Source organism: Acanthaster planci, linkage group LG01 (genome assembly GCF_054643075.1).
Source record: "Acanthaster planci isolate LZ-2023a linkage group LG01, COTS_SCS, whole genome shotgun sequence".
Lineage (NCBI taxonomy): Eukaryota > Metazoa > Echinodermata > Asteroidea > Valvatida > Acanthasteridae > Acanthaster > Acanthaster planci.
The window spans coordinates 11,297,621-11,323,711 of record NC_141777.1 but is presented as its reverse complement, the minus strand read 5'-3'; the positions used below and the strand labels follow the sequence as shown (position 1 = coordinate 11,323,711).

Here is a 26,091-nt window from a genome sequence, read left to right as displayed (position 1 = left end):
ACAATTTAGAAATGTAAGAGCAGAAAAACCGGTATGCTCTGAACTTTGTCTTCCCTATAACATCACATGTACACTGAGCAACAACGCCTTCACTTGTCCAGTAAAGCATGGATAATTCAAGTGTTCAAAGAAGTCCTCTTTTCTATGCTCTGTCCCAGTAGGAATGTAAACATTTCTTACGTTAAAGAAGTGTTCAAAGTTGCAGAAAAACCACATCTAAGAAAAATACATTGCAGCTACACTCTTATTAGGATCCATGGAATGAATTTTCTAAGAAGCACTTCGTGTGCATCTTTGCACCCTCCTTCAATGTATGAAGACTGCTTGAGATCGGGTTTTGCATTAAAAGCATTTTTTAAACATTCAAAATTGACCAATCATTTCTGGACAAGTGAGGGCGCTTTTGCTTTGATGTACATGTAAATCCAGGAAGACATGGTTCAGTTTGCATGTTTTCATGTTCAACTTGTGAACTCCAAATTTGTTATCTGAAAACATTTCCGTGGAAAGGTTGCTTGCTGGCTTATTGCCATATACTTACACCACAATAAATTGCCAAAGGAAATGAAATCTAGTATTTGAAAAAACTCTAGAAATCTTCTATGCACAAATCGGTGTAACATTGAGATTAAGTGTAATTTAATCATTTAAATAATTTGCTTATGAATATGCCAAATCATTAGCATAAACCAAAAACCAAAAAAGCTCCAAAATATGGGCTAAAATTACAAACAAAAATTTCAAATAAGCTTAATTAAAGCCCAAAGGTGCAATTTCAAGTGTTTTTGTAAAATATTTCTATTTCATGGTCTCTTAATAATTAAAGAGACGTCCCTAAGGGAGTGAGAACTCCGGGCATTAACCCTACACGGAGGAAGAAACTCAGGAAGCGCGGTCGCAAAACCCACGATTTCTGAAGCCAATAATTGTGATCAGTGAATGCAACCAACGACAGAGAACTGCATGCTTGGCCTTAGTTATGCATGATGTTCATCATTGGTGTTAAAATAAATCTGTCAATTAACGTGGTTTTATTTTTGTTTAGTGGTGCACACGTTGTTCGAGGTGGTAAGGAAGGTGTGCTTGATTTTTAAAGGAAGGCCCCAACTATTTTGCAGTGGGGGAAAGTGTTGGAAAAGCGTGGTGTTAAATTAACAAAATCTGGTGTAGAATTAATTCCAGTTGTCATCTTTTAGACCGGTGAAGAGTGTTTAACACCCGGTGTTGAGGGTTTACGCTTCCCCTTTAGGCCAATGTGTAATTTCCCTCTGGAGAAAACGTAACTCTTCATACTCGGAAGTAGTACATTCTCGCTTTCTCTGGCGGGAAGAGTTCCTTTAGCGTCCGCTCACACCTAATAAAATATTGATTCATTCCCTGCCTTATGACCTTGACAGTTGGCATTCAACTTGGTTTATTCCTGGATTCGAATTCCCGTGTTCGTCAGTTTGGGCCCTAAATCTGCCTGTTCTGTCAGTAGTAGGCCCACCCAGCTGCTGGGAACGAAGTAGTTGACTGATAACTATACAGCGCTCCAAAGCTGAAAAGGATTGAGACCGTAATAGTTGCCCTTCGGTCATGTGAGCATCGTACATGTGTGATTACATATAAATAAAAAAAATAATAATATGCATAAAGTTTTCAGAAATACGGTGGCAGCTTTGCTTGAAGAAATGGGCTGTGTGTCTGCTTAATGGGCTAGGCATATTTATCAAGTTAATTGAAACTAGATAGATATGCCTAGCCCGTTATATGTGAGCCTACTTTCACATGATTATTTTTGGCGAGGTAGTCAGAAATTTTGAAAGTTCCATGTTATTGGTTTTTCCATGTCAGCATATCGGGTGAGCAGCTCCAAAGAGATCCTGAACTTTGAACCCTTGATTTGATCGACATTTCATACTCCCTGTGTTGCAGTGGGTTTCCTTTTCAGTTCACAAATTAAAATTGTTCCCAATTAAGTAAAGAAGGTCCTCCCATCAATCAAACATGAGCAATGACGTCAGACCACTTGGATACATGTATTGCACACCGTACCGCATATGATGTTGGTCGACTGCACCTGTACACAGTCTAAGCCAAAGAACAAGTGTATTCGTTTATTTGTCACGTTTAGAATTCTTTTACATAAGGCATACTGGCCTTGAACTATTTAACCGAAACTTTTGAAGTAAAAGGGGATGTCCGTTTCTAACAACGCATAGACACAATCATATATATAGAGAGACTGAAAGTTCACCCTTGGTGGCGCCTTTCTCAAACTTTTAAATGGCAAGTAACGTGTGTTGGTATTTGTTTTTAGAGTTTTCAATTGTAGCTCGTTCATTTGCTTCTGAAAACAAAAAGGGCCTTATAGATCACATGCAAGCATAGAAAATCAAACATTACCTGACAAGATAAAAGAAAATCTCAAATGCATGAGTAATAGTGCAACTCAGTGGACTCATGCCCAAATGACAATTTACGAAATTATTTTTGGGTAATCTTCATTAAAATCTGAACTTCTAACGGGAGACCAATGGAGTAATAGCCTATACATGGAAAGTGCTAAAGTCTAATTTAACCTTTGCGCCAGCTCGACCAATGAATGGTAGACCCCTTCGGCAGTACGTAGGTAAATCTTCGCAACCCATACATTCTCGTTCTCATGCGCAGGGTTAAAAAACGTTGGCCTAAATGGTTAAAATCAAACGTGCACGAACAAGGAAACCTAGAGCACTGATATGTGTATGTGAGGGGTCATAAATGAAATCTCTGTTTTTACCAATCTTCACGTGACTTTTCAATAACTTTAGACGAAGGCAGTATTCGGACAAGAGTGTTTCCTGAGGTTGTTTCATTTAGAAATAATTTTATTCAAACTTACAGAAACTGATATAGTGGCCCCATGTAAGATGCCCGTGCATAGCTTTGAAACTCACGGCATGTGACCATGATCTGCGGGGTGTATAACATGTAATGTTATTGCAACCGGCTGTAATCTACAACGTATTGACAAGAATGTAATATAAAATCAGTGCTGTGGAATATGTGATGCTTTCGGTAAATGAGTACCTTCTTCAGGGCAATCTTGCCCTGAAGAAGGTATTCAGTTACCGAAAGCTCGGTAATCAAGTCATATTCCAGAGCACTGATTTTATATTCTTGTCAATATTCTGATCACGGTGCTACGCAGCCCTTCCATATTTCTTTAATCTACAACGTTTTTGTTTCACTTTTAGTTTTTCGTTTCAATTTGTTGGTGGGTGTTGGTGTGTTTTTGTTGTTTTTGTTTTAGACAGCATGACTAAAATGACGGCATACTTGTTTGTGGCTCAGCCTTGAGCCGTTGTCTCTACTCATATGTACTGGCAATGGCGTATAGATTTGTGGCAGCACAGGTCCATGGCGATGACAACAATTTCCCGGCCGGGACATTACAAATGTGGACGTCACATCATTTCACGGGGGTGCTGTTTATGATTTTATGGAAAGGTCATAGAAGGAGCGTAAAATAATTGAACCATAGAACGCACGAACAACTCAGAACCTCGCGAATGCCCACACACACGTGTGATCTCGTAAGTTTGTGGGCGTTACATGGAACATTATGTCGCCCTATTTTGACGCAAACTTGGCACAGCGTACAAGAATAGGCGTGACACCTCTAGCGTCAGGGTTGCTATGATCTATTTGGGTAAGGCCAAAAAAGTCTTTCGTCTCTGATCAGCGCGCGTCAATTTCAAGCATGCGCGTCAATCTTCTTTGTCTTTTTTTTCTGCGAGAGCTGCAACAGCTCCCTCTATATATAGACCGTATTCGCAGAGGTACCAATTTCAGTCGGATTTCCCAACATAGTGTATTCATTTCGACCCACAAAATCAATTGGTACCATCCCATTATGGGTTCCAAATGTATACATTTCGTTCAGGGGTAATACTGAAACTAGGTCTGTTAGGATACGGTCGAATGCCGCACTTTGCGGCAATGTTTTTGCGGGCAGGTTGATCTTTTACTCAGGGTGATAGGCCTAGATCCCGATCGACGAGATGTTGCACATCGAAAGCAAATTGAAGTTGTTTAATGTCAGCTTATTATTATAATAAAGTCAGTCTCGCCCCATGACTCAACAACGTGTGTGTGCAATTGTCTGTATAATCCAACCCTGGAGGGAAAAAATAAACGATAAAAAACTGCGTTGCCGCATCAATTCCGGAGCATCAGTCTGACCAGAGACAAACTATTTTGAGGGGCCTAATTGACGTAAATATACACGAATCTGATGACAAGACTTGGTGTCATTTGCGGCCCCGCACACCAGTGGCGGTAAAGTGACTGTCGCTCTGCACACTCACCGCCATTAAAGGGGGGATGTCGGAAATGTTCCATTGCTCTATTTCTGCCCCGTTTCCGTTCATTGTAAGTTGTTCTTGTTGGATTTATACGCCACGGCTCATGTAGCAGCAATCGTAGAGATGCATATTCTGTTCAGCGTCGCCACAAAGCAACGAAAGCCTTGTTTATTCCCACTGTGACCTGCTGCAAACCCAGGGGCGCCGGTGACAGCGAATCGTCGTTGGACATCCACTTGCAAGACTTTTCTTTCCAGGGATCATCACTTACGCGTGCTCACAAAATGTGCACACAGATTGTGACTTCATTAAACTGTGGTAAACCCCCTTGTTTCTGGTTCCCTCCCAAATTTGTGTGCTGAAAGAAATTAGTCGCCTCATGTGCTCTTGAAAAAGGCTCTTTGCCGCCAGCGAATGCCAAAAACGATTGATATTTTGGCTGTTGCCAAGCTCTTCCGAATCGAATTGTGGGAATTTGTAATTAGGGGATCGCGTTTCAATGCGCATGTGTCGAAAATAATAAACTATATCTTGTTCTTTGAGAAGCACCCCAAAATCAAGGCCAGGAAAAAAAATAAAAACCGACGAGTGATTCAAAAATGTACTGTCTCTTTTGTGTAAAAATGAAAAGTGTAACAATGAGAGCAGTTAATTGACGGGGTGCCTGCAAAACTGCCGTTATTCTGAAGCCGAATCGCCAGGCACTGCAAAAGCATCAACAGTTTTAAGTCCGAACGAAATTCCAGAAATTACGTGGTTAACTTTGTGTATCTTATGAGCCCCCTTGGGAGACATAATTCATCGTAGTGTGGATGTTTCAACGACTGGCAAGCAACGAATTCGATTCTGTTCGCCTTAAATTGGAACTACCATCACATCACGCCTTATAGGCCTACGATTATCCGAAACTAAACACGAAACGTCGCCCTGCCTCATTACTCTCTGTTCGCGACGCCAACACAGGCATTTCCACCACACATACCAAGGACATAGGTGACAAGGAGATCATTAAGGCCTCTTTATAGCGCGACTTCCTGCCTCCTCGAAACGCAGCTCTGCAGTATCTGATATACTCATTTCATATTAATAATCACTCCATCCTGGTGTTCTGAGACTTAAGGCAATAGGCATATGTCTTTGATGTCATACCGCATCCAGGGATCATGAAATATAAATATTCTACAACACCCTTGAAATTGTACCTTTTGGGTTTCGGTTAACCTCATTTTAAATACCCATATTTTGTAGCTTTTTTGGTTTTTATGCTAATGTACATCTGCATATTTAATCTCAATCTTGCACCGATTTGTGCACAGAAAATGTCTAGATTATTTTAAACACTGCTACCATAGATTTCATTTCCTTTGGCAACTTATTGTTGTGTAAGTATAATTATTATGGCAATAAGCCAGCAAGCAACCTTCCACAGAAACGTTTTTAGTCAGCAAATTAGGAGTTCACAATTTTAACATGCAAACATGCAAACTTAACCATGTCTTCCTGAATTTACGTCAAATCAAAAGCGCCCTCACTTGTCCAGAAAATAATGTTCGGTCAATTTTTAATGTTTAACAAGTGCACTTTTCTGTTCACGTAAAGCAAAAAAGATTTTAAACGGTCTGCATACGTTGAAGAATGGTGCAGAGATACAAAAATAGGGCTTCAAAGAAAAATTCATTTCATGGATCCTTTAAGACAGTATTGTGTTGTGAAGTCTCTCGGGAGTGGCAGGTTGGCGGAGATATGGCTAGGCTTGTCATATCAATCGCCCATGACCATCGTTGGAGGCGTTAGCCGTGTCGATTACCGCTTACACTCGCCCGATGTCTGGTACTTCAAACAGCACTGCCAAGCCACCTGCTCCCGCCTCTCCCATCGCAAGTTTTCCACGCTTCAAGGACGCCATGAATGAATCATAGGCTTTCCAAGTTTAATGTGGTGCACACTGTACACATTGAATGTTGTCCTCTGGGTAATTATTAAGAGAGATGGAAGCATTGACTGACGTCGGGCAATTGTTTCCGTAAGTGCAGAGCCATGCCCTGAAAAGTGCAGTGGCCGAGATTCTTTTGAAGTAAATGTCAACTCCACGTCAAAAATATATTAAATCTACTAGCCCGATGTTCATATTTCATACTTGAAGGTTTCTGAAAATGCCTTCGTTCATTTTGTTAACTACTTTATGTTTGAGATATGAACGTTGTACAAATTAGAACAGACATTTTGGATGACAGGCGTATTAAACGGCACCAAAATAATGAAGAACGAATGGCCAAGTCATTGGGGATGGATGACACCCCATTCGGCTGCTTCCTATCCCAAAAAAACATTTGCGACGCCCAGAAGTGCACAAAAGCTTGGCTGTGCTTAAACAATAAAAACATTCCCCTTGTAACGTAAAACTGACGTCACTGCAGAGTTTGTCCCTTAAATTTGGAAATTCCTGTATGTATGGAAGTTCGAATCACTGATGCTCCAAGCTAAGCCTCCATTATTGTCATAACGAAAACTTTGCTATGAAGAGTTTAGGAATAGATTGACGAACTAAACTTTTGTTTGTCATCCGTAGGTTTTGAGCACTTCTCGTCACAGACCTCAAAATTTGTCTTCCGGTCAAGTAAAGGACTCTTCTGAGCACCAAGCGGTCACACCAAGAAACTCCCCAGCAGAACTCAAAGAGACCCTGGGAAATTATGAACCAAACATACCGGCCCCGAGGCGGAGCGGTGTCGGAGAGAACGGGATCCCCGCTAAGCTGCTGGCATCGGAACAGGCTCTGTACGATCAGAGCTACAAGGAATATGGGTTCAATATGGTGGTCAGTGACCGCATCTCGCTGGACCGAGCTGTGCCGGACATTCGGGATCCACAGTAAGTGAGGTGGTCTTTGCTGGCTGAAACAATGGAATAGCGAACAGGATCAAGAATTATCAAATACCGTCGAATGATGATCTTCTTACCCTGAAGCCAAGCCATATCTGGCCGGTACAATGAACCTGAGTGCAAACGAACTGAATATAGGCCTTAGCAAAGCCATCTCTGACCGGTACAATGAACCTGAGTGCAAACGAATTGAATAAGGCCTTAGCAAAGCCATGTCTGGCCGGTACAATGAACCTGAGTGCAAACGATTTGAATATAGGCCTTAGCAAAGCCATCTCTGACCGGTATAATGAACTTGAGTGCAAACGAATTGAATATAGGCCTTAGCAAAGCCATATCTGGCCGGTACAATGAACCTGTACAAACGGATTGAATATAGGCCTTAGCCAAAGTTTTGTTATGTGAAATCTGGAATCGCACACTTAGTTCATTCGGTCAGTGATAACGCTCTGAAGTGGTGAATCTAGAATCTTAAACTAAGTTTTCAGCATTTAAACTGCAAATTTAGCGTCAATTTTGAGTGCTGATTCAAGAATTTATGGGGAAAGAGTGAACATGTTCAATTAACATTTTAACTCTTAAATCCACTCTTAAAACTTTGAATTCAATATTTAGAATACGGCATGCAACACTTTCAAACGGTTGTAAGTGGGCACAGAATGTAAGTAGTGGATTCAACATTTGAACTATTAACCGTAGAAACAGTGCGGATTTGAACATGACGCTTTAAACGGTAGCTGCTATCAATTGTTGAAAACTACAAACCTTCTAAATGCATCTTGGGGTCTCAGTAATATTATCTTTTCAACTTTTGTTTCACTGTTTCAAAGAGTATTTTACTGCTTTTTTTGTTTTCATGCTTATGAGTATTTCCATATTCATGAGCAAAACTGTGATGTCATCCCAGGAAGAATACATCAATGTCACTCTGGTTTGTACCCCTGCATTTTTCAATTTTGTATGGTGAACTATTTACGACACTTTTTATTTAGGACGACATTTCTCTCTCTCTCTCTAGCCTCTCTCCAGGTAACGCAACTTCACGATGCGACGGCACGACAGCTCCCTTGTGTCGTACCGTCTGGTCGCACCGTCGTCTATGGATTTCCTTACTGCCATTTTACGCGTCGCGTGTGTGGAGTTGCTGCTTGAGTCTGTAGCCACATGCGCCGTCAACGGCGCGTAGTCGCGTCGTGCCGTCACATCGTCGCATCGTGCCCACGCATAGTCGCGCTGTGCCATTGAATCCCCGTGCCGTCGCATCGTCACGCCGTCGCATCGTCGTGCCGTCTATCGTCGTACCGTTGCAACGTCATACCGTAACATCGTGGAGTCGTCACGTCGTCGGACCGTCGCATCATCGCTCCAACATTCCTGTGATTTGCTTTCGCTTAGTATGTATGTGGCGTTGCTTTGACGGCAGACGCAGACTTGATGACCCAATTCTATCTTGTAAACTGTTTACAAAAATGTGCGCAATTTCTCATGTTGTGGAAAAGGTTCAAGTCTCTTGCGATACATAGAATTTATGGAATCGTTTTAGTACTTGTAACAGTTCCTGAGCTGTCCATTATTTCGATTTTATGAATTAGTTTGTCGTGTAACTTTCCCCCACTTCACGCTCAATGATTTTTCAAAATTTGCATATGATTTAACTATTCACCTTGACATAATTATCAGGAGATGAGCTGGTCTGCCATTATTTTAGAGCAGGTTGCACCTGTCCTGAAATTTGTGGCATTGTAGAGATTTGTCATGGTGTGCATTGCAGGTATTGAATGAATTTACTCCCAGAAGTGTTTGAGAGGTACAGAAGCGTATAGGGCCACTTGCAAGAATATTTTTCTGGCTACTATCTCGCCGCGGCGAGTAAAATCGTTGAATGTGTATCCCGCCGCGGCGAGCTATAAGATCTTGCCGCAGCGTCAAATTAATTTCCCGCCTCGGCGGGATATTAATTTGACGCGCCGCAGCGAATATTTCAATAGTGTCATAAGTCCTATTCACCGCACCGTTTTCATATGTGTCTTTAGGGTGAAATCCAGTGAGATTTGGTTTTAGAATGCTAATTGGAACAAAAGGGGATGTAACATTTCACCCAAGCTTGATTTACAACACAAAAGAAAACAAAAGAAGTCTCTTTTGGGGTATGAATTTCCATATCCGCAAGAGGGGTGACTGCCTGTTGAAAGGGTTACGGTGCCTTTTCATTTATAGTTTAAATAATCCTATTTACATACGCACCACGAGGGGGGGACCCTGAAAAGAAAAAGAAAACAGCAAAAGAAATTAACATTAGAAATGAAATAGAACATAATTATTTGCTTGAGAGAAAAAAGAAAATCGAACCTTTTCCAGCGGTAGAATGTTTTTGTTTTAACTAGACGATTGCCCCCCCCAAAAAAATTCTGGCCACGCCCACGCATATTTTTAGCCAATGCGTGTTGCCATTTCGGACTAAAACTCGATGCTGATATCATTCTAACATTAAAATCTGCTATGATTTAGGAGATTTCGGCAGGCAAAAAGAAAAATGAAGTGAAGGTGACGTGAAAACTAACAAACACTTTCTCATCAACTGGATTGAAATCCCCAGGCTCTTTGACCTCACATACATGCGTTCACTCGTCACAAACCACCTATACAGTACAGGGCGCTGGGAAGGGCAAATACGTAACATACGTTTTTGTCGAGAACAAAATTGGGTGGATTCTATATGCACCTGAAAACGGGTCGACTCTTCCGGCTCGGTACGCATGACACGTGCGTGTGCACTTATGCTATATTTGGTTTGAGCGTCCAAAGCTATGGGGTATTTCATGCGTTGTGTTTTTAAAAGTACTGTCTTTAATCTCCCATTTTAACTACTATTAATTAATAAATTTCAACCGATGAAAGTTCAAAATTTAATAATAACTTTCAGGTCCGCTTGCTTGTGTTTGGCACTTTGAAAATGTAGGAAGGCATTAAAGACAGTTTATCCCTCATCTGAATGTAGAAATTCACACCAAAAAATAAGATTTCGTTGTCTTTGTGTTGGAAATTAAGCTTTCTTGAAATGTAACATCCTTTTTTGTTCCAATAAGCAATCTAAGACCAAATCTCAATGTATTTCATCCTAAAGACGAATAGGGCTTATGAAACTATTGAAATATTCGCTGCGGCGGGATATAAATTTGACGCCCCGGCAAGATCTCATAACTCGCCGCAGCTAGATCTCATAACTCGCCGCGGCGAGATAGTATCTCGAAAACATTTTTTTGCAGGAGGCCCTTATACGCTTCCGTAGAGAGAAACGTTCCTCAGGCCAGACTTTTTTATTCCTTGGTCCTCTAGCAGCTTTAGGTTAAAACAGCTAGAGTGGAGGGCGGAACAAATAAATAAATGTTTATTTTCCGTTGCTCAAAATATCAATTGGCACATTTAAGAGTAAAGGAAGAAAAACAGAAAAAATCATTTTGCAAATGAAAGGACAAACGAAAAATTAAGAACGGTGGCACAGCTTTAGCATTTAAATCTATTTCATCAATTTTTCAGAGCAGCGGGTCCGAGGACCAAGAAATAAGTGTTCCCCTAGTGGCATACACACAGAAGGGGGGGGGCTGGGGAGGCACGTCCTCCCCCACAAATTCCCGGTGTCCCCTGTCCCCCCCCCGAAAAAACGGATGCACGGATATTGAACAAAACTAACAAAAAGTTGCCCCCAAAAACCACACCACTGAAAGCTGTTGCCCCCATAAGATGCTAGTGCCCCCTTTGTGCCCCCCCGCCACTTACCCACAAAAAGCCACACCACCGAAAGCTGTTGCCCCCCCATAAGATGCTGGTGCCCCCTTTGTGCCCCCCCTTCCACGCCACTGGTGTGTCCTCATCAACAAAACATGAAATTGTCCACGAGTTAAAAATGTCTTGAGAGATAAGCCACTGGAGGTGCCAGTCGGATTATTGAATAACCCAATTGAATGATATAAATCAGACGAGTGGTTCATAGTTTTAGTTACTATTGACTTCGTTCTCTACAAATGCTTGTACTACAGGCTCTGCATGTATCCTCCATATTGTTGATAATGTCAGTGCATCGGCCACGCGGAAGGGAAGGTCGGGAACTTCAAAAGTATGCAATCGATAATATTTTAGCAGGTCAACGAAACGGAAGTTGGTTGTACATGCAATGATATTCCTGAGCACGGCGTGCGCCCCCTCCAGCTAAAAAAATGAACAGGCCTACAGATTGCAAATGCAACGATGCCACGCTGTGACGCGTAAAATGGCTGTAATTGAATTCCATAGTCGTCTTCTTGCCATTACATTTGTACACACACGACGCGTCGCGTCGTGCTGTCTTATATCCTTTCTGTGTTGCAGTTTTTTTCTGCCTAAATGTCACTCCTTCCGTCGCCCGTTGCGTCGCACCGTCATGCGTTGCGTGGTATGTCGTGTCACGTGTTGCGTATTACGTCGCCTGAAACACGACGCGACTAACGACACGATGCACGACGCGTCGTGTGCTGTCGCCCTTGGCTCATGGTGTTTCTTCTCTTGATTCAAATTACTACACCCATAAATATGTTATCACAGGTTTTCAGGACCCAAAGTCAATTCCAAAAGAAGGGGTGTACTATGTGTTGCCTCGTTTTTCTGCTTCAAATGGAGTGTAGTGAATGGGGTGGTGCAGGCTTCGTTGAAACGTTCAACTTTCAGGCTTGAACCCTTTTGATATAATAGATGCCCAAGTGACACCGTTTAACAGAAATGCCAATAACAACATGCCACCCCTACCCTTCGCATTTTCCAGATGTAAATATTGGCACTACCCAGCTACACTTCCCTCGACAAGTGTGGTGGTGGTGTTTCACAACGAAGGTTGGTCAACGCTGATGCGCACCGTACACAGCATCATCAACATGACACCCTCGTTCCTCCTCCGGGAGATTGTCATGGTGGATGACTTCAGTGAGAAAGGTGAGAACCTACACGTACGTTCTTCATCCGGGAATGTCTTCATGAGTTCGTGGCGACAGTTGTGTCAAACCGTTTGCATTACCCTTCATGTTTAGTGACACGAGTTTTAAACATTAAAATTGTTCTTTATACTTTCCTCGACGTTTGTGAAATTTGTCATGTGATCAATCATCATTATAACAGACCTACTTTTTATTTAGTTCGAAATTCCGGTTGTTTCCCACAATTCACAGTTTTAGGTGAAATGGAAACTCCTTCCCAAAACTAAATCGATATTTGAGTCCTGAAAGTCAAACGAGAGAGGGCACGCTGTTAACAATGAGTGAGCCTCTGTTCCGCTAGGCTTCGTTCGCATTCCTTCACTATATACGACCCAGCAATGCATAAAAGAAAGAGTGGCGATCCTCCGCATGGTTTTGACAGTCCATATCAAGAAAAGACAACGTGAGAACGCGCGCGACTCCTGCACAACGTGTAGCTGCTTTGTCAACTTTAAAGTGTACCTGCAATATTCCCGAGACACGATTTTCTGCAACTTATCTTCGATGTATTAGGTGTTCTTCTTGGGTTAAGTACATTTGGAAGTGCACTTTTTAAACTTTTCGTATGGTCTATGCTTTCCTCCTCAACTGATGAGGGCGCTGTTGCTCTGATGTCATCCAGGATAGACATGGTTCAGTGCGGAGGCTTTTCTTTTGTGATCATGAACCTAGAGTTTACTATTCACCGAGAGCAGTTCCGACCAAGAGCTGCTTGCTTGCTTTTAGCTACATACTTATATAACAATGAATCATCAAAAAAAACAAAAAAGAAAAAAAGAAATTTTGTGCATCAGCCTATGTAAGAGGGAGGTTTTCTTCTTTCGATAACATCACAGTTTAGCTCATTTAATATGGAAATTTAAACAGACAGCAACATGCCTTTAAAATGATTAAGCAAACGCTAGAAAGGTTAACTGTGGCATATAGGTGCATTTTGGAGGTTTGTATTTCACTGCAAAGCCTTTAAATACGTTACCATCGTGCTGTTGTCCAGTCTCACCTCCATGGTGTCACCAAGCGAGAACCTAACTAATCTGATATCCCGTTCGATCGTGTCATGGGTGAATGCATACCAGGCAGCCTATGCCATGTTGTGAACACTTAATGAAATGTGCGCTGTGGAAGCCAATGACTCGCGGTTGCATTCTCTACAGACAACTGAGTTACTCAGTCACCGTCAGCTGATGTATATATGTATATATATTTTTTCCTTTCAGAACATCTAAAAGAGTCTTTGGAGGAGTACATTGTGCAACCGCAATTTGAAGGAAAAGTGAAGCTTTTCCGAAACACGAAGCGCGAAGGCCTGATCAGGTCACGGATCACTGGTGCCCAGAGGTCTCGCGGTGATGTCATCACGTTTCTAGACGCACATTGTGAATGCAATGTCAACTGGTTGCCGCCTCTCCTGGCCGAAATTGCTGCGGACAGGTAAAACGAACTGCAGGAAATAGGTCGCACTTGTAATGCGAGACCAAAGGGCCAATGGTTTTTAGTGATGGCTTTGGGCGAAGAAAACATTGCGTATAATAGTAATTTCTTCGGTCAAGATAATGTAGAGCTGACGAGATGGTGTCAATTTGGAGTTTCTGTTTTAATGAGTCCACTTTATATAGTTGACGCCTCGGTAATTACTTTCCCCCTTGCCCTTGGATACCACGGTTGCTAATTTAACACCAAAGCCTTTGCAATGTTTGGCTGTGAAGTTAATAAGTATCTTTTTATGCGCAGTTATTATCTTCTCTAGTCGCTTGTGGGTAAAAAGAATGGGAGCCTTGAGTGTGTGCCTCTCAACAGCATTTTCCGGGTGTTTACAGTTCATAACATATCCCCATTACGTCTGGTAATATATAAGCCTTTTGTGGTATTTTTAGACGTGCGTCTGTTCCTTCAAACAGCTAGTGTGGTGAGTTCATGTTGGTAAAACGGTGACGACCAAATGTGCTTCGATTTGACAGGCGGGTCGTTGTATGTCCTACCGTAGACGCCATTGAAGCAGACACGTTCGCTTATGGTCCTCAGGTTGACGGATTGTGCCGAGGCGCATTCGACTGGGAATTTTGGTATAAACGGATTCATGTTACCTACAGCAAAGACCGATTGGGAATGAAGTACAGTAGCCAGTCGTATGAGTGAGTTGAACTCCATATATTTCCATTTACCACGGGGGTGGATCCGGGGCGGGGGTGTGCGGGGCGTACCCCATCCCCTTTTTCACCAGAAAAATAAATCCGTAAATGGAAAGAGAAGAAAAAAGGGAGGGGAAGAGAAAAAAGTGGAAGGGGTGGACCCAACCCCATAAATGTGACAAAGGCGTTAAAAGGGGTTATACTGCCTGAAATTGCTCTATGTAGCACCTAGAGTCCGAAAGCACGCCCCGGACCCCACGCCGTAAGGGCTTCGTGATATGCATTTGCGGGCATTATACTATTGTTGGTTTATAGTTCACGCCCCCCTCACCTTTTGCAAATCGTGGACCCGCCCCTGTTTACGGAGCACCTTTGCCAGAGGGTGTGATTTTATTTCTGTATGTGTGTTCTAGTTTGTCTTGTTTGTATGTTTTTTTTTATACCTCTGCCTAACACTGCGACTGAATTAGTCCACAATGATCACATGACCGGCCGATAAAAACGCACATTGCCTTCCTCCTGGCCTTGTGCATCCAACAGCATGATATTACAGACTAGTTCCCGTCCCACAGTCAAATCATGATGCAGGGACCGCGCTGCCTACCAGACTACTCACATTCATTGGTACCTGCTATTTGACTAGCGTGTAGTAATGAAGTCGTGGAAGCAGTGCTGATATACTGTTCGATGCTTTCAAGCAACTTACTGATCCAGCTTTGCATTGGTTTACCGTAGCGATGCATCCATTCCGTGCGCGTCGTACAGATTTACCTCTGGTGTCGTGAGTCCGTCGGGTGTCAAAAACGTCACATCACACATCACAGCTGTCCTTCACGTTATAAAACAAACTGTCCAATTAAAAAAGTATGTTTTGCAGCTTTCTGTAACCAGGAAAGAGGCCCATGCCTCGTAGAAAAGGAGACGAGGGTGAAAATTACATGGAAAAATCCTGGTGACGTCCATGTCCATTCATGATGTTTTTGAATAACGTGTCCCACTGTAGCAGTTTTGGCTGTTGATCCAAATTATGTGTTTGAACAATCTTCCCTGTTGGATGATTTACCGCTGCGGATTGAAGTGAATACTTGAAGGATCTGTAACCTCGAAATGAAAAAGTCAAATAAAATAAACACTGAACTCGACTTGCAGTAAGGGAATAAATACCAGATTCATAACTCCGTAACATCTGAAAAACCGAGGAACAATCAAACGTGGCATCCCAAGTGGAATCCCGAGCTTTTAGTGCTGAAAACTTGCTGCAATTGTATTGGGTTTCGTTTCATTAATGTGCAAGTGAGCAAAGTAATGTGAGATGCAGGGCGGCTGGGGCGGGGGTCTGACAGGGGTGAAACAGTGGGTTTATCCACAGTGTCGTTCAGGCAACACGAAGGTCATTTTTGTGTTATACGTTACGCTTATGCTTATATAGCGGTTGGTTATTGTAACAACGATTGATTCCTCCTTTAAAAATCCCCGCAGCTCTCCTGTGATGGCAGGGGGATTGTTCGCCATCGACCGGTCCTATTTTTTCCAGCTTGGAGGCTACGATCCAGGCCTCCAAATCTGGGGCGGGGAAAACTTCGAGATTTCATTCAAAGTAAGTCCTGAGCAGGCCTTTGCCAAACGGGAGACCGTCTCCTGATGACAAACAGAGGGCACTGTTCGAAACGTCAAGTTAAAACAGTTTGTGCCCCTCGGAGCCACATAACTCACACAAGCGATTCACCTCCATAGTATTATACTGCAAACCTTGTTTATCGCTTTGTGTCAGATACGAGCCCCTCATGATTTTCCAGTTCCACAGGGCTGTTGATGGGAGGAAATCAATATTATTTTGCTCTCATGTAAATCCCATAATTCATTTGACCATACCAATGTACCAAACCTTTGTGGAGCGAGGGATTTTCACACTTTGAGGGTATGACAGGAACTCTCTGGGGAATAAATTGATTATTTAAAAAGAAATGAAAAAACTGAAAGCGACAAGATATCAGTCACAAAATCAGACTTTCAAAGAAAAAGTATCCTTGAAAGGGAAAACAACTTCTCAGATTCTTAGGTTTTTGCAGTTTGAACGATAGACATCTCTCTCTTTGCAGATTTGGATGTGCGGTGGCAGACTGAAGTTTGTCCCATGCTCAAGAGTTGGACACATTTACAGGAAAGGTGTGCCGTACACCTACCCAGATTTAGGGACGGGTGTGTCAGTTGTCCGAACGGTAGGCCTAGATGCTTGTCCTTGTCACGTTTACGTGAATAACAGTTCGCGTCTTTCTTGATAGTTTTAGGTCTGATGAATATTTTGTAGTGCTCTCCTCAATTTGCCTGCGCTCCCTTATTAGGACAGGTGGGTGAAGGTCAGTTTTGGAATGTGCATTTTGTCGATTGAGTGGCATGGTTATATAATAGGTTGGCGTGGAAATTTTGGCAGGGCTCTTGGGGTGCGGTCTCTGAGGTTGCATGTTAACAAAGTTTGAAAAAAATTGCGTTCGTTTCCAAAAGAGAGTTGACGTTATTGAGTTTTGTCAAACAAGCAGAGTATGTAACATTTTTCTTGAAAATGGATTCAGAAACCTCCATGCCACTTGATGTCGGGGTTTGGAGCCTACAAGAAAGGCATTTGTCACTGAGGACCGTACTGAGATAGAGGTGACGTTCCAACATGACAGTAAAGTTAGTTGATATTGAGCATTGGACATTCCCATAGGTTTGTACAACGAATGTTCGTTTTATTTTTCTGGACACATGGGAATTTCCCATAGGATTGTAAAGGGAATGTCTGATTGTTCTCGACATTGGAAATCGGACATTTCCTATACAAACCCATGGGAATGTCCACTGTGTCGAGAAAAATCAGACGTTCGCTGTAAAAACCTATGGGAATGACCAATGCCCAATGTCTAATGTCAAACTAACTTCACTCTTGTCGTTACAAGGGGAAGGGAACGCTGGTGTCTACTTAACAAGTGCTGTACCATATACAAATTTAGGGCGTAGCACTGTAAACATCGGACTTGGCGGGCCTTAGGAAGATCCGAATTTTAATGAGAACGATTTTACTCACTAGAACATTCAACTGCTTCGGTGGTGACATCAACACAGCGCGAAGTTTGAAATATAAATGTTGTAAAATATCTTGAACCGTTACAAATGTTGTAGGTGGTACCCTGCTAAGAAAAATTACTTCTAAGGTTATTGAGATAATCAGTCAGAAATTAATTGAAACAATCACTCAGACGTTCACTGAGGAAATCAAAAGATGAAAGTAGTAAAGAATAGGCTTACTTCCCAGAATTTTAACAACCATGCAGAGGTTGAAGGTGTAGTGGGTTGTTGAAGCTGGTGGTAAGTTGAATCTTGAGAATTTCCTGTTGGAAAGAAATAGTGTTGTACCTGAATTTGGAAGTACACTGTATAGAGGTTGAGACGAAACTGGATTTTCAAGTTGGCGAAATGATTGAAGGAGTTATGGTATCCAAGAATGATGGTCCCCAGATTTGGGAAGTAATTGAAGGAATTAGAAAATTGGAAGATAGCGAATCTGTACTTTGGGGAGGTAGAAGAATTTTACCCACACTGGGATTGGAATTCCATTTTATTGTGGGCTTATGGAAATTGAAATATTAACTGAGAATATCGTAACAGCTGTTGAATGATTGAAATTCACACAGCTTACCAATGTAAATGAAATTTATCATTGACGTTAGCTGTATTCTAAGGAAGTGTGGCTCTTCATCTTTTGAATATTTGCTTTTTCGTGGATTTGGGAAGAAAAATGTGCTGGTAGTGTAAATAAATTGGTAAGAATAGTCTTGTTGTTCATCAATCATTTCATGAGAGTAGATGGCATTCCTCATAAATTTTTATTTGCCCGAGAGAGTCACAAAAAGTGACCGTGCGAAAATCGTATGATTACGATGAATATTTGTAGATGCAGTTTATGGATGCATGACCAGATTTTTCTTGCCGATAAATTTTTAAAGAGCCCAAAAGGTATCCGCAACACTTAACCTTTCCTAAATTAATGGACTGCACCTGTACACACAATGTTTAAAGTCACTGCATAGACAGATGTTAAAATTGTTTTCTCTATACTACTACCTTACTCAAATTGGCCTTGAAATCTGCGTCTCAGATGCCCACACGATAGGGAAAATCCTCCCTCCAGTGCTCAAATTTCTCCTGAAGAAAACGAGCTGTTGACACGTTTACCGTATTTTTTGCTGAAAATAAAATTGCCCAGTGCTGTTCAGTCTCTTTTTTTCTTAGTATGCATGTGCCGTTTCCAGAAAGTTTAGCCGATTAGCCAGTATTGGTGGCAATGTTCGCCATTGGTGGTGGTTGTTATCACAAAAAGCATACCTGAAATGATTTGAAGTTATCTGTGCTATACCATTCGTTGACAGAACTACATGCGAGTAGCGGAGGTGTGGCTGGACGAGTACAAAGACTTTTTTTACGCCAACCAGCCCGAGCTACGCGGCAAGCCGTACGGTAACATCACGGAACAGATCAACTTCAGACGTCAACACTGCCCGAAGTCCTTCGATTGGTTCATGAAGGAAGTGGCATTCGACACGCTGGAGAGGTTTCCTCCGCCTCCCGTCAACAGACTATGGGGAGAGGTACTCAAAACTATGGGCAGCCGACTCTGTTTTGTTACTTCTATCCTCTATGAAAAATCTCATGTTAAGCAAACACATGCATCCCTGAAGAGCCAAAACTCAAGATGCATGGTCCATCAGGCATAACTGGAAACACTAAATGTTAAACAGCACACTTCCAAGTTTAAAAAAAATTGTTAAAAGCATGAAAATAAATAATAGGCAACATTTCCAACCATTATAGATTAAAAAATCATAGATGGGATTTGAACTTGTCTCAAGCAAATCAGGTTGGTTAAAAATTACACACACCACCTTTTTTCATGGAGGAACATTTTAATAATACAAATCCACGTTTCTTGATGAGGAGTACTTCCGGACCTAATACCCAAAACAGTACATGATGGGGTTCGAAAGTTCCAAATGCCGTCAACAGAATCCCAAGCCCCTCCCTGTTCCCGTCCTTCATGCTCCATAATAGCAACGACTGCGGCTGTTCCTGTAAGTGCTTTACGTTGGAAAGTTGTGGGCCGGGTTTAGTGTTCAGAAGACCTGTTCTGCAGGCCCAAGGGTCTCCAGCCGGACTCCACTCTAATGAAAGCCCACTTTCATTAATCAAAGCGCCGGTAAGCGATGGAGCATTGCATTTCATGTTGATACCATGTATCAAGCTATCCTCAAATCGGACATTACTAGAGAAACAAATGTCTTTTATTGCACAGTGTGGTATTTTCCCCTCCGTCCATTTTTCCGTAGGTCCTATAATCTGGCCCTCTTTAGGGATTTTTGTTATTTGGAACAGATAATATAAACACTTACCATGTGAGCTGTGATTTTAATATTAGAAATACATGCACATTAAATTTGGAAACTATGCAACATCAATAGATTTGTGTTCGCTACTTGTAAAGTGCTAGATTTAAATTATTCTTGGGGGAGAAATAGCTTTTTTCAACAATAATAAAAATAAACGCAAAGCTTTGATTTGTTTTTCTGCTAGATACGAGGGCTTTATAGCGATATCTGCTTGGACACAATGGGGCGCGAGGAAACAGACGGGAGGTTGGGCGCATCTCGCTGCCATGGTTTGGGCGGGAATCAGCTCTTCCGTCTGAACGTTGCCGGTGAGTTAGCAATCCACAGTTACTGCCTCGTACCGGCGGGAGACCGAGTCATCAGCCGGGACTGCGGCCACGTAGGCAAGACGGCACTCTGGGAATTCGACGAGGTAAATGTGACTTCGTGGTATGACTTGAAGATATTTGAGTTACATGTATTTGGTTGTGACAAGAAACTAACATCAGTGTCATGGGAAATACACGGTGTGCCGCTATGGTTGGTAGCTTCCATCAGCGCGCGTTACTTCCAACCGCATATCGACAATCGTTGCATATTGTATAAACATTGTACGTACAGAAAAATGCAACAACAAACGAGTTATTCATTATCTTCATCTAATTTTATATCTCTCCAGGGCACAAGACAGTTCAGAGAGAATAATACTTCAAATTGTATCCATCTTAATATGGGAACTTTTGAAGTGACGATTCAAGACTGTGATATCAATTCATCGGCTCAGAAATTTCAAATAGCGCCCCCAACGCCCAGATGACACCAAGAAAGGAGCAGTTTAAACTGTTGTGTATCGCTTTAAATTAAACAGTACATTTTGTAAAAATTGATGTTAGTGCATCAAAGACCAAGCAACTTGAAAATCTTGTAAGTTCCTCTTTAGATACCTTCTTTTAAAACCTGTGCACCCATGCTCCTGTTTACATTTCTTTCTCATCGGTTGTGTCGATTTTTGTGAATCGATAAATGTGAATTACTTCGGTGCCATTGTCTCTGAATTCTTCAAATGTAAATGAACAAGCTATCACTGGAGTCTTTCATAGACATCCAATTCCACACGATGAGAGAGCACTACAGGGCCTATACGATAGCCTCTAGAAGGTATACTCAAGTTTAAATTCACCCTCTGTTGTACTTGGGGGAAATGTACCTGATATGGTGTGGTATCCTGACGACATCGCACCCCCAACTGGCAGTATACAATTGTTGATTTAGCAAACGATTAATTTTGGAACAGAATTAAGGCGGGGTTTTGGACCATAGAAAAGATCTATCTTCTGGGACAGAGAACATCTTGGTTCTGTTGTTACTGTCCAGGCCTGTGCTTAATACGCAAAATGTTCGAGCACAGTCAGGAATCAGTGATCACTGCATTTTAATTGCTGACATCATGGTTGCACCCCCCCCTCTAAAACCATCAAGGAAAATATTACAATGGAAGAATAATGATGCTGAAAAATTCAAGAAAGCAGCCGCGGACTTGCAGAACTCCTTTATAGAAAACACTCCAACTTTCGAGTCTGTGGAGACCAACTGGTGCTTCTTCAATGATTGACTTGCAAAACAAATCGACGATCTAGTTCCATAGAAAAGTGTTAGGGGTAAAGTACGACCACATGGCTCAGCCTTCAAGGGGGGGGGCTTTAAAACCTTTGAGAAACGAGTAGATCGGGAATTACGTCGAGCACGTCGCTCCTACATCGCAGACATTACATCCACTGATCACCCCCAAATGAAATAAGTCGTAGCGGAAAAAATAACAGTGGTTTACAGATCCTAAAGGTGAACAACCTGGATACTATCAAAGATTGCAACAAAACAGAAGCCCTGACGAATCAATTTTCAAGTGTCTTCAACAACAAAATAGATTTTCATTACCAGTTATGCCAGGTGATCCAGCTATATCATATATTTTTGTGTCTTTGGGTGGAGTCTTGAAACTACTCGAAACTATCCATGTCTAAAGATCATCTGGTCCAGATGAGATTCCAACCGGAGCCCTTAACGTAGGTGCTGCCGATATAGCTCACCTCCTTGCATTTATATTCAAACCGTCACTTGATGCTGGGTCATAACAGATCGAGGTTGGCTTATATTACCATTTTATTCAAGAATGGTTCTCCCTCAAGCCCAGCACACTATCGGCCTATCTCCTTGACATCTACTTGTTGCAAGTTAGAGGAACATACTGGAGACAGTTATCTCAATGAACATCTTGAAAATCATCAAATTCTTGTTGAAAATGAACATGCTTTCCGCAAGGGCAGATCATGTGGAAGCCATCTTATTTCAAGTATACGTGACTTTGCTAGAAATCAAAACAGCAATGTCACCACTGATTTAGCGGTCTTGGACTTTGCTAAAGCCTTTGACGTCGTGTCTCCTCGAAAGCTTTTGCATAAGCTTAGCCATTATGGAGATAGGGGGAAAATAAATACCTGGATCTCAGTATTTCTTAGTAATCACTTTCAATGCGTAATGGTAAACGGTAACTCGTCAACGTGGCATCTTGTATATAATAAATGGCATCTGCAAGGCACAGGGGCAGGAAGTGCTATCAGGCTGTTTGCAGACCATTGCCTAATCTACAGGAGCGTACCTCTTCTGCAGATGAAATGCCTTTCCAGAATGATCTGAGTAACCTTGAAAAATGGGCTGCCGCCTGGGGCGCCGTGTGTTTCAACATAAGCAAGTGCAAAACCATGCGTTTCATACGAAAGAAAAATCATGGCATGATGTCCTATATACCATGTCCGGTGAACCTCTTAAGGAAACTGAAGGTGTCACATGTACTTGAGTGTAATCATTCAAAATGATCTTAGATGGGAGAAACAAACGAATCACATAGTCATCGAATCATCAAGAGCGCTGAATTTCATTAGGCGTAACTTCCACATGATGCTCCAGATCCATCAAAGGGAAGCTCTAGGCTACCGGACACTTGTACGACCACACTTGGAATAAAGTATTGCTGCTTGGAATCCGTACAGAGTGAACCGCATGTCATCTATTGAGAAGATTCAACGGAGAGCTGCTAGAATTGTTTCTGGAGACTACTCAAGAAAAAGTAGTGTGACAAATATGCTGGCAACTTTTAATTGGGGCACCTTCCAGTTGAGACATGATACCCACCAGGTCACAACCTCATTCAAAATCAGCCACCGAATCATCATAGTAGATACCAGTTACATCTTTTTGCCTAAAAACTAAGGGTCTCGGGACCCATAGCAAACAATTTGAAAGAACCCACATTTTATCATCAGTATTTGAACATTCCTTTTTTCCAAAAACCATTAAAATATAGAACAACTTTCATCAGACCATCATTGATTCACCTTGGTCAGTAGTTTTTAGTCATAACTACAAACAACTATATTGCAGTAACCCTCTGAAATCAAAATAGTTTCCACCCTGCTGAATATCTCCCTGTTAATAGTGGAGAATTCAGGAGGAATTTCTAGCAAGTACTAAGTTATCCATCTCGGTTTAGATACCTTTTCCCCCTAAACCTGTGCACTTACAATCCTGTTTACATTACTGTTTCATCGGTTGTGCCAAAGTACATATCTGAATTCGACAACATGCACGTGAAATTAAGGAACCAGTTGTAAATGTAGTAAAATCAAAGGACTGTAAATTCCATTACGTTCTTTATTATGAAAGACAGTATATCATTGAATTGTGTAAAGCCATTTTGTGATCTAAAAACATAAAAAGCATAGAAGTATCCAGTTCCTGGATTTGAAACAAGCAATAATTTTGGGAAAGAAAAATCAAACTTTCCAAGTTATTTTAGATTTGGTATAGTACCTTCATGTATAGGATGTTATGTAAATGGTGTTTTTTTGCAATCCTGGACTCTGCATGTAGATCACTGTGTATTTGCTGAAGATCAAAAAGAGATAACACTTCAGAAATCACAGGTTTATAATAAATAGACTGATTCTGTGTGATTTCCTAGCATAAGTTTTAAAATCTTCAGGTCTGACACGATAAAGTTATTACGTGCAATAAACGTGTCGATTTGTTTCGGATAATGTTGATTTGTTTCAGGAATTTGTAAAATCACCGCATGTTTTACAAATTGCTTTCCTTTATTTACTCTAATGCCTTACCTGGCTTTTTGACGTCAAACTTGTGTGATGAAAGATAAATATAATTTTTTTTTTCAATTTTGAGTTGATATCCCATACAATTGCACCAATCGGAACTTGCCACCTTATTCAATTCAAAGATTACTCTGAAATTTTTTCTTTTAATTTTAAATTACTGAGAGACTTATGCCCGATGCCTTTACAGTGACGTCGCGAAAGTAAGCACATCTCGAGATTAACATTTGTAAGAACAAAGTTTCGTATTAGATTCTTAAACTGTTTGGAAGTTATTGACCGATATATTGACTTGAAGTAAGATTTCAGTTTAAGCATTTTAAATGTATGTGAACCTCGACCTTTCAGTAACACTATAAGTAAAGCTTAGACTTTGACCAAACTGACAGATATGAGAAATCAATCAGATGCACCAATATAAACTCTATACTCCATTAGTTCATGAAATACAGCTGGTAGAAGTTGGTCTTTTTTCTAAAAATACAATCGATAGTCATTTGATACCTGATGACGTCATTGCGAGTCACATTAAACGGTATATACTTCTCTGGAACTAATTATTAGACCGCTTGTGTTTTTAGTCCTTTTATGTCAACTAGAAGGTGCCTGTGACCGTGACATATACTTCATCCTTCACCGTCCCATTAGTTAATTATTTTAAACATAAATTCACCTGAAAAGCACAAAGGAGAGTCTAACAACATTTCATTTTCTTCAAAATGTAATGTTTGGGGCATACCAGAGTGATACGGCTGCTGCATCAATTTGGCATGTTACCAACTTTGTCTTGTTTTAGATTGGAGAAACGGAAACTATAGCTGTGATTTTGTGACCACAAATCAAACAGGTCTGTCTGATATCAGTATTTTGTGGCATGGCCTTTGCTCTTGATGACAGCCCTGATGCATCTTGGCATGCTGTCCACTAGCTAAGTTCCGACATTCTTCTGGTGTCGCTGCTGCCCACTCGAGACGCAAAAAGTCAAACAGTTTTGCTTTACTTGATGGCTTATGGTCTTGCATTTTTGGTTTTATACTGTTCCACAAATTTTCAGTAGGGTTCAGGTCTGGTGACTGAGGGGCACTGTCCTGCTGAAAAGAAAAAAAAAACAATTCTCAGAGTTTGGAAACAAGCACTTGGCTGATGGCAGTAAATTTTCCGCCAGACGTTGTCTTGTATGTGTTCTGGTGCATCCGTCCTTCACAGAGCCGAATTTGTTCAGTACCAGCTTTACAGAAGCAACCCCATATTATCACAAAACCACCACCAAATTTCACCGTAAGAATCAAACATTCAGGTTTGTAAGCTTCTCCAGACCTTCTCCTCACCATCACATGTCCAGGAGTAGGAAACAACTGGAAATTAGACTCATACTTGAGCCCAATCATCAACCGTCCAATTCTGAAAACGGTACTCGAGTAGTACTCGAGTACGAGTACCGAGTACGAGTACTACAACACTGGTGCTTCAGCAAACTGTAGCGTGCTCTTCCTCTGCTTCTCACTGATGAAGGGCTTCTTTCTGGCCTTTTGTGACTTCAAGCCAGCTTCCACGAGCCTGTTACAGACTGTTCTCGCTGAACATCTCACAGTGGTTGAACTTTTCCCACACTTTCTTGAGATCACTGGATGTCAATTGTCGATTTTTGAGGCATGAACGGATAAGACAGCGGTCATCTCGAGTGGAAGAAAGTCGTTTCCTGCCTCTATCTGGCTGCAGCTTGGTGTTTCTGTGTTTCTTATGCTTCTTCTTAGTGTAGTGGACTGCAGTTGTCGGAACATAGAGCCTTGTAGCCATCTGTCTCTCACTGTAGCCTTCAGCCAGCAAAATCAGGATGGAGTTCTTTGTTGTTTCGCTCAACTCTCTACTTTTTTGGCATGATTAACTGAAAAATTGTTCCTGTCAACCGCCGTACTCTGAGTAAAACCATTATACCGCAAAATCAGTGTTTTACAATATTTTTAATGACGTCTGCATAATTTAAATTCCTTTGGAACAGTGCTCTCATGGTCAATTTGAAAAAAGAAAATCGCCATAAAATGATGGTTTTGAAACTATCCAAAAGGAATTTGGCAGTAAAATGGATAAAATTTGTACTTTTTCCAGTTTCTAATTCTATCAGCTAAAAATAATTTGCATACATGTATGTATCAAAATGACTCAATATAATGTGAAACTTG

The 26,091-nt window shown here is 41.4% G+C and overlaps 1 protein-coding gene across 1 annotated transcript in view; it reads left to right on the top strand.

Annotated features, from left to right (window-relative positions):
* LOC110981434 (N-acetylgalactosaminyltransferase 7-like) overlaps positions 1–24,776 on the top strand; it is a 28,749-nt gene extending 3,973 nt beyond the window's left edge. Inside the window, exons 3-11 of the mRNA XM_022239013.2 lie at positions 6,901–7,202; positions 12,010–12,176; positions 13,435–13,648; positions 14,176–14,349; positions 15,826–15,943; positions 16,446–16,565; positions 18,753–18,971; positions 19,951–20,178; positions 20,425–24,776. Coding sequence (XP_022094705.2) covers positions 6,901–7,202; positions 12,010–12,176; positions 13,435–13,648; positions 14,176–14,349; positions 15,826–15,943; positions 16,446–16,565; positions 18,753–18,971; positions 19,951–20,178; positions 20,425–20,562 — 1,680 coding nt within the window. The 3' untranslated portion in view covers positions 20,563–24,776. The remainder of the gene's footprint in view (positions 1–6,900; positions 7,203–12,009; positions 12,177–13,434; positions 13,649–14,175; positions 14,350–15,825; positions 15,944–16,445; positions 16,566–18,752; positions 18,972–19,950; positions 20,179–20,424) is intronic.
* The last annotated feature ends 1,315 nt before the right edge of the window (positions 24,777–26,091 follow it).